The 13863-nt window shown below is 43.3% G+C and overlaps 2 protein-coding genes across 2 annotated transcripts in view; one reads left to right on the top strand and one right to left on the bottom strand.

The window, feature by feature from the left end:
- The window catches only part of Ube2e1 (ubiquitin conjugating enzyme E2 E1), a 47918-nt gene extending 39681 nt beyond the window's left edge, over window positions 1-8237 (top strand). Inside the window, exons 3-5 of the mRNA XM_021203516.2 lie at window positions 5685-5817; window positions 6489-6636; window positions 7497-8237. Of these exons, the coding sequence (XP_021059175.1) occupies window positions 5685-5817; window positions 6489-6636; window positions 7497-7594 (379 nt within the window). The 3' untranslated portion in view covers window positions 7595-8237. The remainder of the gene's footprint in view (window positions 1-5684; window positions 5818-6488; window positions 6637-7496) is intronic.
- Window positions 8238-10683: 2446 nt separating this feature from the next.
- The window catches only part of Nkiras1 (NFKB inhibitor interacting Ras like 1), an 8669-nt gene continuing 5489 nt past the window's right edge, over window positions 10684-13863 (bottom strand). Inside the window, exons 3-4 of the mRNA XM_021203914.2 lie at window positions 12488-12729; window positions 10684-11164 (exon numbers count right to left, since the gene is read on the bottom strand). Of these exons, the coding sequence (XP_021059573.1) occupies window positions 10922-11164; window positions 12488-12729 (485 nt within the window). The 3' untranslated portion in view covers window positions 10684-10921. The remainder of the gene's footprint in view (window positions 11165-12487; window positions 12730-13863) is intronic.

Raw genomic sequence — 13863 nt, 5'->3', positions numbered from 1 at the left:
AAAGCCAGCTTTCTCTGAAAGCATGTCTGTTCTCTGAAGAAATCCTCATGAGTCCCTGATTGAGGGTATTCCATGGACTGGATCTTCATGTCCTCCAAGGAGGTTGCTGTGCAGGTTGGAGGGCAAGGCAAGGAAGTTCCAGGCTCAACTGGAAAGTATGCAAGAATTCTGAAATCCCCCATAAGCAGGACCTTTCATATAAATGACATTTTTTAGAGCAACAGGGGACTACAAAAACACCTAAAATTGTTACTACTACTAATAAAAATCTTACCAAACAATATAAACCAGTTTCATGTTAACAGTAAGTGACCAAAACATTATTGTAACAAGGTCCCAAAGTTCCCAGCCCCTGGATCAGCCCCTACTTGCACTCTGAGATTGGCAGCAGTTGCAGCATGAAGCTGCACAGGCACTGGGAAAGAATAAAGTGTTTGTGAATCGGCCCACAGAAATTGGTAAATTCCTTTGTGAGAATTTTAGTATTCTTTCGAAGCATTCCATGTGGCCCCTTTAGGGCCCAGCACTGCCAAAAGATTCAATTGGTTTTGTGGTCAGAAAGTTTGAATGAGTTAGGGAGACGTAGGGCTTAGTAAGAGCTCTTGCTATGAAAGCAGGGGGTCCTAACTTCAAATCCCCACACTCCCATGTGTTCCTTCAACCCCTGTGTTGGGAATCAGAGCCAGACTGATCCCAGACCATGCTGGGTAGCCAGCCTGTCACTAAAGGTGGACACCATAGAGGATACCCAGCATCCACTGCACATATACACTGAAAATGTCTGAGTAAAAATGGGTGTGCTGCCACACACCTGCACTGGGGAGCTGACGCAGGAGGAGGACCCAGGGGTCCAGACAATATCGGACTATATCATAAAACTCCCTCTCAAAACAGGAAACATGAGTAGTAAGACCTGTACTCCCCCAGCTGCCTCCCACTTAATCCACAATACTGTAGATGAACTTCTGTCTTAAGTAGTTCTGTTAGTCTTTCTAAGGAGATGGTCTTAATTGTACAGAACACCACTGCACTGCAAGACCAGAAATAAAAGCATACAGCTTATTTCAGTTTTCTTTTTAAAATCTAATGAGACCAGTGAGATGACTTACCTGGTAATGGTTCTTTTTTCCAAGCCTGACAACTTGAGCTCTATTCCTGAAATCCACTTGTTATAAGGAGAGAAAGAACTCCTAAAGGTTGTCTTCTGACCAACACACACACACACACACACACACGATTAAATCATGTCTTTATTAAAGTATTGAATGTAAATTTCCAGGTTCATTAGATTGTCACTATGCATTACAGAGTATATGCAGTAAACTGCAACTGAATAACTAGTCAGATAAGAATAGAAAAAGTGATGTTATTGTTTCACCAGATATGAATACTGCCATATAATCCTAAACAGTGGTGCATGTTTTGACCTTTAGATAAAGTATTGTTAAACACTAGTATGGTAGGCCTGCAGTATGTGTGGGAGGAAATTATCACTCTCCAGAGACAACATAAGACAGACCTGTAGCCGGATGACTGGCGTCGTACCTGTGTGACTGCCCAGATAGATTTGTCTTCTTCCTACCTTGCAATAGATTGCAAAATCTCAAGATTGTACAGTGTCTCTAAGTGACCAGTCAGCCTTCTGGTTTATAAAAAGTTACATTACAAATTCCTTGTGCACTTAGAAGGTGGAGGCAGGAAGGAGTCCAAGGTCAGCCTGTTATACATAAAATATGTTTTTAATTTCTTGGATGAGCCAGGGATCTGGGCCAGGGCTGCTTTTCCAGAACTTTCTAAGTTCAATTCCCAGTACCCACATGACAGCTCGCCAGTATTTTTAACACAAGTTCTCAGGGATCTGATGCCCTCTTCTGATCTCTGCGGGTGCTGAATGCATGTGATGCACAGACACATATGCAGGGACAACACCAATACACATAAAAATAATAATAAAGTTTGTTTGTTTGAATTCCTTAGAGAAGGCTGAGGTGGGACTCTGATGTAGTTTTTGCTTAGCTACCATGAAGAAAATTCAAGAGCCCCAGGATTTGGATTCATTTGAGATTTTCTTACTTCTTGTTAGACACTCCCTGTTGGAGAGTGGAGTGTTGGTGTAATAAGAATTAGGAATTTGTAGGGATGCCATTCTTGACTGGGTACTTAAGCCAGTCTCCTTCCCTTAAGTGAGGAAGATACAACTCCTTGGGCCCACTTTGTTCCAGTAAATACCAGTGACGTGTGTGGTATGGGAGCCAGGTCTTGTACAACCTGCTTAGGTTTGTCTTTGGGTCACACGTTCTTTCCAAGGGTTGGTGACCTCAGTGCACCCCATCATTTTCATCTCTTATACAGACTTTTACACAGATGCTCACTAAAACATGTCTCTCCCCTTAGTCCACCACATCATAAAAGTCCTAGGTATGCTGAGTGGGTAGGTCTTATGGAGAAGGCAGTGTTGGAGGAAAGGATCTACCCTGTAGCAAAAGAAGACAAGACAAGAAATGAATTGTGGGGCCTGATGTAGTGGTGCAGGCAGAGCCAGGTAGAGCTATGTGAGTTTGAAGTGATCCTGGTCTAGCACGTTCCAAGACAGCCAGGGAACTGTCTCAAGGTGGGTGGGGAAAGTAAAAGAAAGGGATTCTTGAATAATGTTTGTCAGGGAATATAGACAGTTGTGGACTGGATTTTGAATCTAACAGAACTAATAACTGCCAGGATTGCTCTCACTGCAGAATTATAGGTAAGGGTGGGGAGGGCTACAATAAAATAATTAAAAACCAGACACTAGGAAAAGATCATTTGTATTGCCAGTTACTGTCCTCTATAGCTGACCTTTAAATTTGACTGTATTTAGGGATCATTTAGGGATCTAGTTAGAAAGTAAGTGTGTGCATTTCTAACAAAATCCCAAGGGATGGTGATGTTGCTTACTTAGGGACCACTAACAGCACGAATCCAAAAGTAATAATAGCCATATGTATTTCTTTTTCTAAAGCAGGCACAGAGCAGTAAAACAATGATAGCTATTATTGTAACCAGCTACAGCTCTTTCCTTTCTAAGCTTGACCTTGAGCCATGCTCTCCAAGGCAGGACTCCCTGGCCTCAGCACTGCTGGGATCTGCAGCCGAAGTCAGTGTGTCGTGCTTTGTTGAGTGCACTTCAGGGTGCTTAGTGCTGAACTCTACCTACCAGGTTCTAGCAGTACCCGTCTTCCCAGGTGTAACAATCCAGAAGTGACTTCCATGCCGGTGAAGGTTTGAGGTTAGCCTCTGTGGCCAGTTGGCAGTCTTCGAACCCTCTTGCTCCCAAGGGGTGCTGAGTGTTTTATGGAGTAGCAGTCAGACCGTGAATGCCAGAAAATCTTGGGCTCTGTTTTAAAACATTGTTAGCTCACTTGGACATCAGGACCCTTTTCTCTACTCTCACTTCCTGCTGATGTCTACTTGTCTGCTTCTAGCTCAGCTTTCACAGCCCTTTTTTATTTTTTATTCAATCCCAGCACTCTGGAGGTAGAGATAGATGGATCTCTGAGTTCAAGGACACATGTGTATGGAAAGTTGGTTCTGTCCACCATGAGGGTTCTATGAATTGAACTCAGGTCATCAGGTTTGGCAGCAAGTGCCTTTACCTACTAAACCATCTTGCCAGCCTGAAAATGAATAGTTTTCGATGGCAGTTTGGAATAGTGTTGATTGAACCTTAAAGGCCTTAGCTCTCTTCTGTCACTTCAGGACGAGATATCCAAGACTTAAGTGCTAGCAGTTTTAGTGTAGTGAGGAACCATTTCTTATTTTCCAGACAGCTGAATTGTTGCACTACCCTTGGTGGCAGGTAAGAAGCAAATATTCTGGTGGTGAGGTCTTATTTAAGACACTAAGCTCATACATAATGACTTCTACTTTCTTGACCTGACTGTCCCCAAGGGCCCAACCTCCTAGTGACCATCCCACTGGAAATTAAGCAAGGGACACAAACAGGGTTTTTTTTGGTTTTGGTTTTGGTTTGGTTTGGTTTGGTTTTTTGAGACAGGGTTTCTCTGTGTAGCCCTGGCTGTCCTGCAACTCACTTTGTAGACCAGGCTGGCCTCGAACTCAGAAATCCGCCTGCCTCTGCCTCCCAGTGCTAGCTTTTGATAATTGAGAACCCATTGTTCTCAGTAAATGAAGCAACTTTTACTAGAGGGGTCATAGTATATTCCTAGGAGAGAGCTGGTTAAGATCTCACTAGCTCAGCAATTCAGAGCACCTGATTCTCTTCCAGAGGATCCAGTCAGTCTCCAGTGTCAAACAGCACACAACCACATTCACTCCAGCTCCAGGGATCTCATGCCCTCTGACTTGTAAGAGAGGGCAGAGTGTGTGTGTGTGTGTGTGTGTGTGTGTGTGTGTGTGTGTGTGTGCGGGGAGGAGGATACATGAATAGAAATAAATCATTTTTTAGTCTTTCCCTGTACCCTACCTTAGTAGTAAGAAATTACTACTACAAAGAGTATTACTACGTTCTAGGTCTTAGAATCGGGGGGGTAAGCTTTTATTGCTGTTGCTAAGGTACTTGAATACAGAGAGCTCTCTGGAAGCCGATGCAATGTTTTAGAAGGATGGTATAGCCGAATGAGGGAACAACCAAGTATATTTAACAAGAATAGGGTTTGGTTAATGGCTAATGAAAATTAGTGTTTAGTTTAACACTGAAGTGAAAACTGATTACATCCTTGACATTCGCCTCTCTCACTAATTTTTATAAGGTAGGAAGTATAGTCACCAACTTGGAATTAACCATGATGTAGCATTTGTGAGGGCTGAGTGACTTTGAAGACAGTTTGAGCTACTCTGTTTCAGAGGACCAGAAGATCTAGCTAAAGCAATTTGTGTGTGTGTGTGTGTGTGTGTGTGTGTGTGTGTGTGTGTGTGTGTAGGCTAGCTGGAAGTCAAATGTTGTATGTCTCTATGTCAGTGTGGAGTTTACCAGCCCCACCAGGGTCCAAACTCTGCCAAGTACTTTAGTTAGGGCAAAGATTCTTGTTATTTAAAAGCTTACCAGAAATGATGCAGCTATGAAAAAACTTGTCATTGAATGAAAAATGAGGACACGATCACTCCTAGGTATGGTTAGGAGGAGGTTTTATTGTAGATACAGGGGAGAGTCCAGGCTGAGCCAAGCTAGCAGACTGAATGGAGCTATCGGGGGTGGGGTGGGGAGGACAAGAAAAGGGGGTGGGGCAAGCTGACCAAGAGTGAAACCAGAAGTCAAGAGTGCAGTGTGGATCAAGAGAGCCATAGTCAAAATAGCCGAGCAGTGCAGTGAAGAGAAGATGGGGAGGAAAGCAGAAGCCCCGTCTGTCCCTAGGACAGAGGGGTCTAGGATAGGCCTGGTGAGACATTCTCGGAGAAGCTTCAGGTACTGAGATTGGTCCTGAGTTTCTTTGAGTCATAATAGCGGCTTATATTCCAAGACACGAATCTTTTATTGATGTTTACTTTACATTTGAAACTTGAAGAAAGTTTTCATGTCTAGCTGTAGCTAGTATGTTTAGAATGGATCTGGTGTTCTTCTTTCGTGGCTCACTCTCATATTCTTTGTGAAGAGAACCCAGACATTAAACCAAAAGGATAAGGGGGAGGGGTTTTTCCCTTTTCTGATGCAATGTCACTGTGTCTTTATCTGCTCCTGTATTATTTCACAGTGCTGGTCCCAAGGGTGACAACATCTATGAGTGGAGATCGACTATTCTGGGTCCTCCAGGGTCCGTGTATGAAGGTGGAGTATTCTTCCTCGACATTACGTTTACACCAGAGTATCCCTTCAAGCCTCCAAAGGTACAGAATCTCCATGTCCTCTGACAGTAACTGTCCTTGAGAGAGATCAAGTTTCATTGTAATTACAAAAGCTCGGTTCTTCCACTGTGTGCTGCTGGCCTGTACTCCATGTTAGTAAGAGCTGTACGCACAGCGGTATGGTCTACATCCGCTGTGTGGTCAGAGAGCTCAGCTTCTTGCTATGTATTGTTTGCTAGTTTTAAGTGAATGTGATGACTGTTGGTTGGGTTGGCTCCTCAGTTGGCAATAGGCATTTCTAGGGGTAAGTGCTTAAAACTGTGCTATTTATTGTCTAGCTTGTTAGATTTGATGTACACTCCGAAGCAGTGTATTACTTCTAGCTAACACAAGAGGTCAGCAAACAACTAACAATCCAAACTTAGACATAGTCATATTTAAAACATTAAAATTAAGCCAGATGTTACTAGTAGCACATATCTGGAAACAGAAGCAGGCAGGGGGATCAAAAATTTGCAGCTAGTTTGGGATATATGGTTCCAGACTAGCCTGATCAATAAAAGAAAATGTAAAGAGGAAGTATTGGACTTTGGCAGTGGGTACTGCTGTAAAATGAGATGGAGGATTGAGTGTGGCCTCCCTTCAATAGTGTCTACCTGAAATGTCATAATGCCTCCTACTTGAATGCTGCTTGACAACTGCCTTATTTTTAGGTTACATTTCGTACAAGAATTTATCACTGTAATATTAATAGCCAAGGAGTTATTTGCTTGGACATATTAAAAGACAACTGGAGCCCCGCACTGACCATCTCGAAAGTCCTCCTTTCTATCTGCTCGCTCCTTACCGACTGCAACCCTGGTGAGTAAGGCTGATAGTCCTCTGCACTGCACTTGTTACTAAAAGGCCTCTGTTCTCCACATAAGCCAAGACCATTTCAGGACGTTTTAATCAAGTGTTTAGTGTGCTAGTTGGGAAAGGCAGCTACTCTGGGCTCACTAAGGCTGGGTGCAGCTCTGCTGCCAGTTTTCATGAGGATTCACAGAGAACTTGCCCACAGCCAGTGCTCACTTTAGAAAGAGGTATTTTTCTGCCAAATACTTGGTGATTTCAGAATTGTAATTTTATTGGGACTAATTGTTTTTAAGAAGAAAAATTATTTTTCTGCTTAAATATACAAATTTAACTAGGCATTCCAGTTTTAGAGAAACACATTTAGTTGGAAGTCTGGGTTTGGGCCTTTTCTAGGCATATGTTACACAATCGATACTGCCAATTGCACCAGCCACAGAGAGTTCCCAATATCTATAGCTCTAATTGGTTGAACAAAGTTGGTCCTGGAGCCTTGGTCATACACATGGAGAACAGAGTGTCACTTGCTGGGAGAGAACTAAAATAGAATAAGAAAATAAAGCCAGGCCACTCCTCCCAACCTTCTAGTTAAGATTAGAAGAGGGGCTGAAACAGTGGCCCAGCTGAAGAGCAATTGTTCTTGCAGAGGGGTTCAGCTCCCAGCACCCACTAGAGGTCCACATCCATAACCTACAGACAGAGAACACATACACATAAAATAAACCTTTTTAAAAACTGTTTTTAAAGATCTGAAGAAAACACCTTCTGACAGTGAATGTTTCAGACATGGGCATGGTGATAACTGCTGTGTGTTCTATCCAAAGTACCTGATTTTCTTTCTCCAAAGTAACCACATGTTTTTCTTCCAGCTGACCCTCTGGTGGGAAGCATTGCCACTCAGTACATGACCAACAGAGCAGAACACGACAGAATGGCCAGACAGTGGACCAAGAGATACGCTACATAAACTGGGTTTTCAGTTCTTACAGGATTTGTCTGTCACAGAAGAGAGCTGCTTATGATTTTGAAAGGGTGGGGGTGGGAGTTGGTAAAGAGTAGGGTATTTCTATAACAGATATTATTCAGTCTTACTTCCCAGGATTTTGTTGTAACTTAAGGTATCTTGCTACAGTAGACAAACTGGTAATAGCGACTTTTAGAGCTGAAACTTTGCAAGATTAGCTGACTTTTAGTACAACAGAAAAGAATGCATGTGTAGACACTTGTGTTCCATTGATTGTAGTCTACTATACTTTCAAAATCAGCTTAAATTTGTATAGGTACATACATGTCATTTATGTAAAGTCCTATTTTCTTGTTCAAAAAAATTGGAATTTGTTTTTCCTTCTTAGAAGGAAACAATGGTATTTAACGAGTTTGCAAAGATGAGTTTGTTACCTCGTATATGTAAAATGGACATCTGGCTACAAGACACCATGTAGTTAATGTATTTTATATGCAAATTACTTCAAGGGTTGAATCATGATTTGTGGAAACCTGTAGTGAAATACCTTAAGCTGTTAACTGTAAGTGTGGAATAGGAATTGTTCAGTCAATTGGTTTAGACTTCTTATGTCTGCATTTGTGCTAATAAACAATATTAAGAACAACTACTGAGCCTGCTGTGTTCATTTCCTCTCTGCAGCTTCTGAAAGCAGGTTAAGGAATACTTAACACTTATATATGCCAGAACTGATACGTACACAGCACATTTTGGAGATATCTTTTTCTGACTTTATTTATGTGTATGAGTACACTGTAGCTGTCTTCAGACACACCAGAAGAGGGCATCAGATCCTGTTACAGATGGTTGTGAGCCACCAAGTGGTTGCTGGGCATTGAACTCAGGACCTCTGGAAGAAATAGTCAGTGCCCTTAACCCCTGAGCCATCTCTTGAACCCCCTGGAGATATCTTAAAAACAATAAACAGTGTAAGCCAGCTAAGCTTCAAAGATAATACTCAATGCCTGCTGCTCAAAGCATTCTCTGCTCTGCAGATGGAGTGGCAGCAGACATAGGAGAAACGAGCCGCTCTGGTGGGCTAGTGCTCACCTTGCAGAGCAGGCTCCATGATCAGTAGCACTGCTGCTGGCTGTTGCTCCAGATGCATGCAAGTGAAAGCTGAGCATAGTAGCATTCACACCCCTTCATCCCAGGGTGAGTGGATGCCAGAGGATTAAAGTTCAAAGTCATCCTCAGCTACGCACTGGGTTTGAGACTAGCCTAGGCTACATGACACCCTGTCTCAAAAAGCATTTTAATTACATAACCAATTCCATGTATACTAAAGCACAAGATCTAAATGCAGCCAAAAGAAAAAACAGAAACTCCAAGCAAGATCTATATAAAATATCTCAGAAGAAAAAGCTGAAAGATAAGTACCTGGAAGGGCAGGCTAGAGGACTGACTTAACCCTGAGGGATAACCAAAACGGTATGATTTTTTTAAAAAAAGAATTGGCCAAGACTGGTATAGTAGTACATAACTTTAATCCCAGCTGAGGAGGACTTGAGATCAAGGCTAGCCTGGTCTACATAATTCCAACCAGTCTTTAGTGGGATGAAGGGCAAACCAGGTGACTGTAATCCCAGTATTCAGGGTGTCTGGGCACAAGGATTCTAAGTTCAAAGCCTGGGTAATTTATTAAGACCCTTTCTCGCCAGGCAGTGGTGGCGCACACCTTTAATCCCAGCGCTTGGGAGGCAGAGGCAGCCTGGTCTCCAGAATGAGTTCCAGGACAGCCAGGGCTACACAGAGAAACCCTGTCTCAAAAAACCAATAAATCAATCAACCAACCAACCAACCCTTCCTCAAAAAGGCTAATGATACATGTGTGTGAAGCCTTGTGCTCAAGGCTACAGTACCACCAACAGAAAAGCAAGCAGCAGCAATGCTGATGGTTGAAAGTTCCATACTTAATGCATTCTTTACCTTGTTTCATATTTTGCTTTTCAGTTAAATGGTTAAAAATTATTTACAGTTGAAAACACCATCAACTTATTTCCTAGTTCTTTGTATAGGGTTGTCAATCTTTTTTTGATACAATGCTCAGATCTTGATAAGATTTTCCATAAACTAAATTGTAAACTCAGATTAATATGTAAAACTAATGGTAACTCTATTTCTGATATTTTATTGTATATGGAAAAGGGATGTTTCCCCGCTCTTTAGCCTAGCCATTTTCTTTCCTCTTTTTTACCCCGAGACAGGGTTTCTCTGTGTAGCCCTGGCTGTCCTGGAACTCACTTTGTAGACCAGGCTGGCCTCGAACTCAGAAACCTGCCTGCCTCCACCTCCGCATGCTGAGATTAAAGGCGTGCGCCACCACGCTCAGCCAGCCTAGCCATTTTCAAAATCCCCTCTAGTATTTAATTTTATCATCAGCACAGGCCTGGCTTATAGAAAAAAAAAAAAAACAGGGCTCCGAATACAAAAGCACCTCATCCTAACCCTAAGATCTTAATACTTAATAGAGCAAAACAAAACCACCACTTTTGTTCTGTTCAGCAAAGCCTCTGTATAATGAGAATTTAACTCACAGAGATCCAAATTGTTATTGGGACAATTTAGGTACACAAAGCAATTGCCAAGCTTTATAATCTTAGATAATTAACCTTTAAAAAAGTTTAGATATTATTCTATGTGTATGAGTGATTTTCCCTGCATGAGCACTATGTGTATGAAATGTCTGAAGAAACCAAGAGAGGACACTGAATCCCTTGGAATCTGTTATAGGTGGTTGTGAGCCACCATGTAGGTGCTAGAAGTTGGACCCGGCTCTTCTGCAAGGCATCAATCTTACCTACTGAGCAATCTCTCTAGCCCTGAGTAATCAACCTTTTTAAAACAGAGTTCTGGGCCTGTTAAGATGACTCAGTAGGGAGGGTGCTTTGCCAGGTGAGCCCAGCCACCTAGTTCCACCCCTGAAATTCATGCGTTTATGGAAGGATAAAGCTGACCCTATACACACAGTAATGAGTTATATACACACTAAGGCATTTGCATAAAATTACAATGAATATGAGAGTTCCTGACAAGCTGGAAAAGTTCCCATGTTATACTGCATACTCTAAATTTTATTTTGCTATTGACAAGTGCAGAATAAATAACAAAATAAGAACAGGTTTCAAATAAAGACAAAATAATGTCCCAACAGCAATAAACTAGCCCAGTAACTTAATTATAAAGTGCATTAAATTACCACTTAGAGGTTCCATTAGGCCCAGAGGTGATCTGTAAGGGCCATGTTAAATCGTAACGTCATGCCAGGCTACAGATAGTGCAAGGCTTGACTCAGTTTTCGGAACTGGAGTTGCCTTTGTTTTTCCTCCCAGGCAGAGGGAAGCTGGATTTGCTCTGGGGCTGGGAAAGCTTGCTGGCCAGTAAAGTGAAGGGCTCAATCAGTGTCCTCCGGTCTGTCACTGTCACCTCCCACAGCTTGACTTTCTCACTTCTTGCCCACTGTTGTGCCACGTCAGCATCCACCTGTCTCTGCTCAGAAAGGTCCAGTTTGTTTCCTAACACAACGATTGCCACCTGGACAAAAAATGACCGAAGACCACAATAGTAACCATCCACAGCAGTTTACAGGAAAACTGGATAAGCAATTACTGCTCTTCCATTTAGCAAACTGCTTTACGTAGATGATACTGAGGAAAAGAAAGCAGGAAACGCAGCTGCTCTGGAGTTGAAGCAGGAAGGTTACAAGTTCAAGGCCAGCCTGGGCAATTTAGTTAAACCTTGTCTAAAAACAAGTTGGGGAGTAGAGAACTTTCCTATCAAGTATGAAGCCCTAGTACTGGGCTAGCAGGGGGAACCCTCAGATGTGACAAATATGACAACAGGGCTTTCTTCTGGCCTCCACAGGCACCTGCACTCGTGCATATAATTCCTCCCACCTCCCCACACATACATAATTAAATATAAAATAAGTTTTTAACATTTTTTTTTTTTTTTTGGTTTTTTCGAGACAGGGTTTCTCTGTGTAGCCCTGGCTGTCCTGGAACTCACTTTGTAGACCAGGCTGGCCTCGAACTCAGAAATCTGCCTGCCTCTGCCTCCAATCAGCCAGGCATGGTGGTGCACACCTTTAATCCTAGTACTTGGGAGGCAGAGGCAGGAAGGTCTCTGTGAGTTTGAGGCCAGCCTTGGTCAAAGCAAGTTCCAGAACAGCCAGAAAAATTCTGTGTCAAAAAACCAAGCAAACAAACACATAAAACGTAAGAATCTGGGCTAAGCCATCTAGTAGACTATTAACGTGGGTGCTGTAGGGCTCCGAGGTTGCTGACTGAGCTGAGGTGCTGTGGAAAGATCTGAGATTAGTGAATTCTAAGCAGCAGGAACGTGGCAAACGGAGGAGCTGGTGCTGACTCCCTAAGCTGTATGTGCTTTTTGAGGTGGAAGATGAGACAAATGATCGCCACACGACTGAGTTTATACAGTACCTGAGCTAGGGAGTTAGGAAAGCGTACCCTGTACAGTGTAACACAGAGGGAGGGGCAGCAGGAGACACACATGGGGCGGGCAGTAACAGAGGGGCAGCAGGAGACACACGGGGCGGGCAGTCACAGAGGGGCAGCAGGAGACACACTCGGGGCGGGCAGTCACAGAGGGGCAGCAGGAGACACACGGGGCGGGCAGTCACAGAGGGGCAGCAGGAGACACGGGGCTGGCAGTAACAGAGGGGCAGCAGGAGACACACGGGGCAAGCACTGTGCTTCATGGGCCTGGCCAGTCATACTACTGTTTGCAGACACTGCCGGTATAACTGAACAGCTTTAAATGTGTAAACTACACTGAATGCACATTACCACTCTAACAGCATCAGACTTCACACCCGGTAACTAAACAGCCACTTACCTCCTTTTTGTCTTTGAACTTATCGATCTCTTTCTTCAGAAGCTCCACTCTTTGAAAGGACTCGAGGTTATTCACACTATACACAAGAACAAAGCCATCGGCAAATGAGAAATAATGCTTTGGCAGCTCCACGCCTTTCTGCAGGCCTCGGGTGTCATACAAGTGCAGCTGCTCCTTCACCCCACGGTCTGTCTCCACAGATGCCATGTACACATCTTCCAGCGTTTCACAGTCTTCCGTCCCTGCATTAAGGAGCCAGAGTGAGTCCAGCAGAGTGGCCAGCACCTTTAACCCCAGCTGGCAGGGCGAGCGGAATTCTCTAAACTCTAGGCCAGCTAAGGCTACAGAGTGAAGCAGTATCAGTTATCCCAGCTCCCACACTTCGAGACTGGCTCTCTAGGTTTTCCCTGCACCACGTGTAATGACCACATGTCTACGAATTTCTTCAAAATGGAAGGTAGCTATTCATCCAAATGTGTCTTGTTTTTCTAAAAATATGTTTTGGACCATCAAGGTGGCTCTCAAGCTTGGTGGTATTTTGAGTTCAATCCCCGGGGCCCACTGAAAGGTAGAAGAGAACCAGCTCCAAATGCTCACCCTTTCATTTTAAGTCTGAACTCACTGCAGCTGTCTTCAGACACACCAGAAGAGGCCATCAGATCCCATTACAGATGGCTGTGAGCCACAATGTGGTTGCTGGGAATTGAACTCGGGACCTTTGGAAGAGTATAGTCAGTGCTCTTAACTACTTAGCCATTTCTCCAGGCCCTACCCTTTAATCTTTATGCATGCCCCCTCCTCACCTAAACATACAATAATTTTCTTTAATTTTTAAAAAATTATTTCTTAGCCAGGTGGTGTCAGTGGTGGAGGTAGCAAACGCCTTCCTTTCCAGCACTCAGGAGCCATCATTGGGAGGAGAGGCCCTTGGTCTTGCAAACTTTATATATCCCAGTACAGGGGAATGCCTGGGCCAAGAAGTGGGAGTGGGTGGGTATGGGAGCAGGGCGGGGGAGGGTATAGGGGACTTTGGGGATAGCATTTGAAATGTAAATAAAGAAAATATCTAATAAAAAGAAGATAAAATGTGTACCTGCCAGAAAAAAATGCTCAGATCTGTATTTACATAAGCTTCATTTCATTTTAACCCACAGTCACCTCTGAGCCCGGCAAAGCACCATAACATACAGTGTGATAGAGAGATGATAAAATAGCTTACTCACTGAAGGAATAAATTAATGACATAATTCCCATCTACAAATTAGGTCATACTGTAGCAAGCAAACAGCCATTTCTTTCTCTTTGTTTTTCGAGACAGGGTTTCTCTGTGTAGCCTTGGCTGTTCTGGAACTCACTCTGTAGACCAGGCTGGCCTC

The sequence above is a fragment of the Mus pahari genome, chromosome 8 (assembly GCF_900095145.1).
Source record: "Mus pahari chromosome 8, PAHARI_EIJ_v1.1, whole genome shotgun sequence".
NCBI lineage: Eukaryota > Metazoa > Chordata > Mammalia > Rodentia > Muridae > Mus > Mus pahari.
This window is presented reverse-complemented; position numbering and strand designations above follow the sequence as displayed.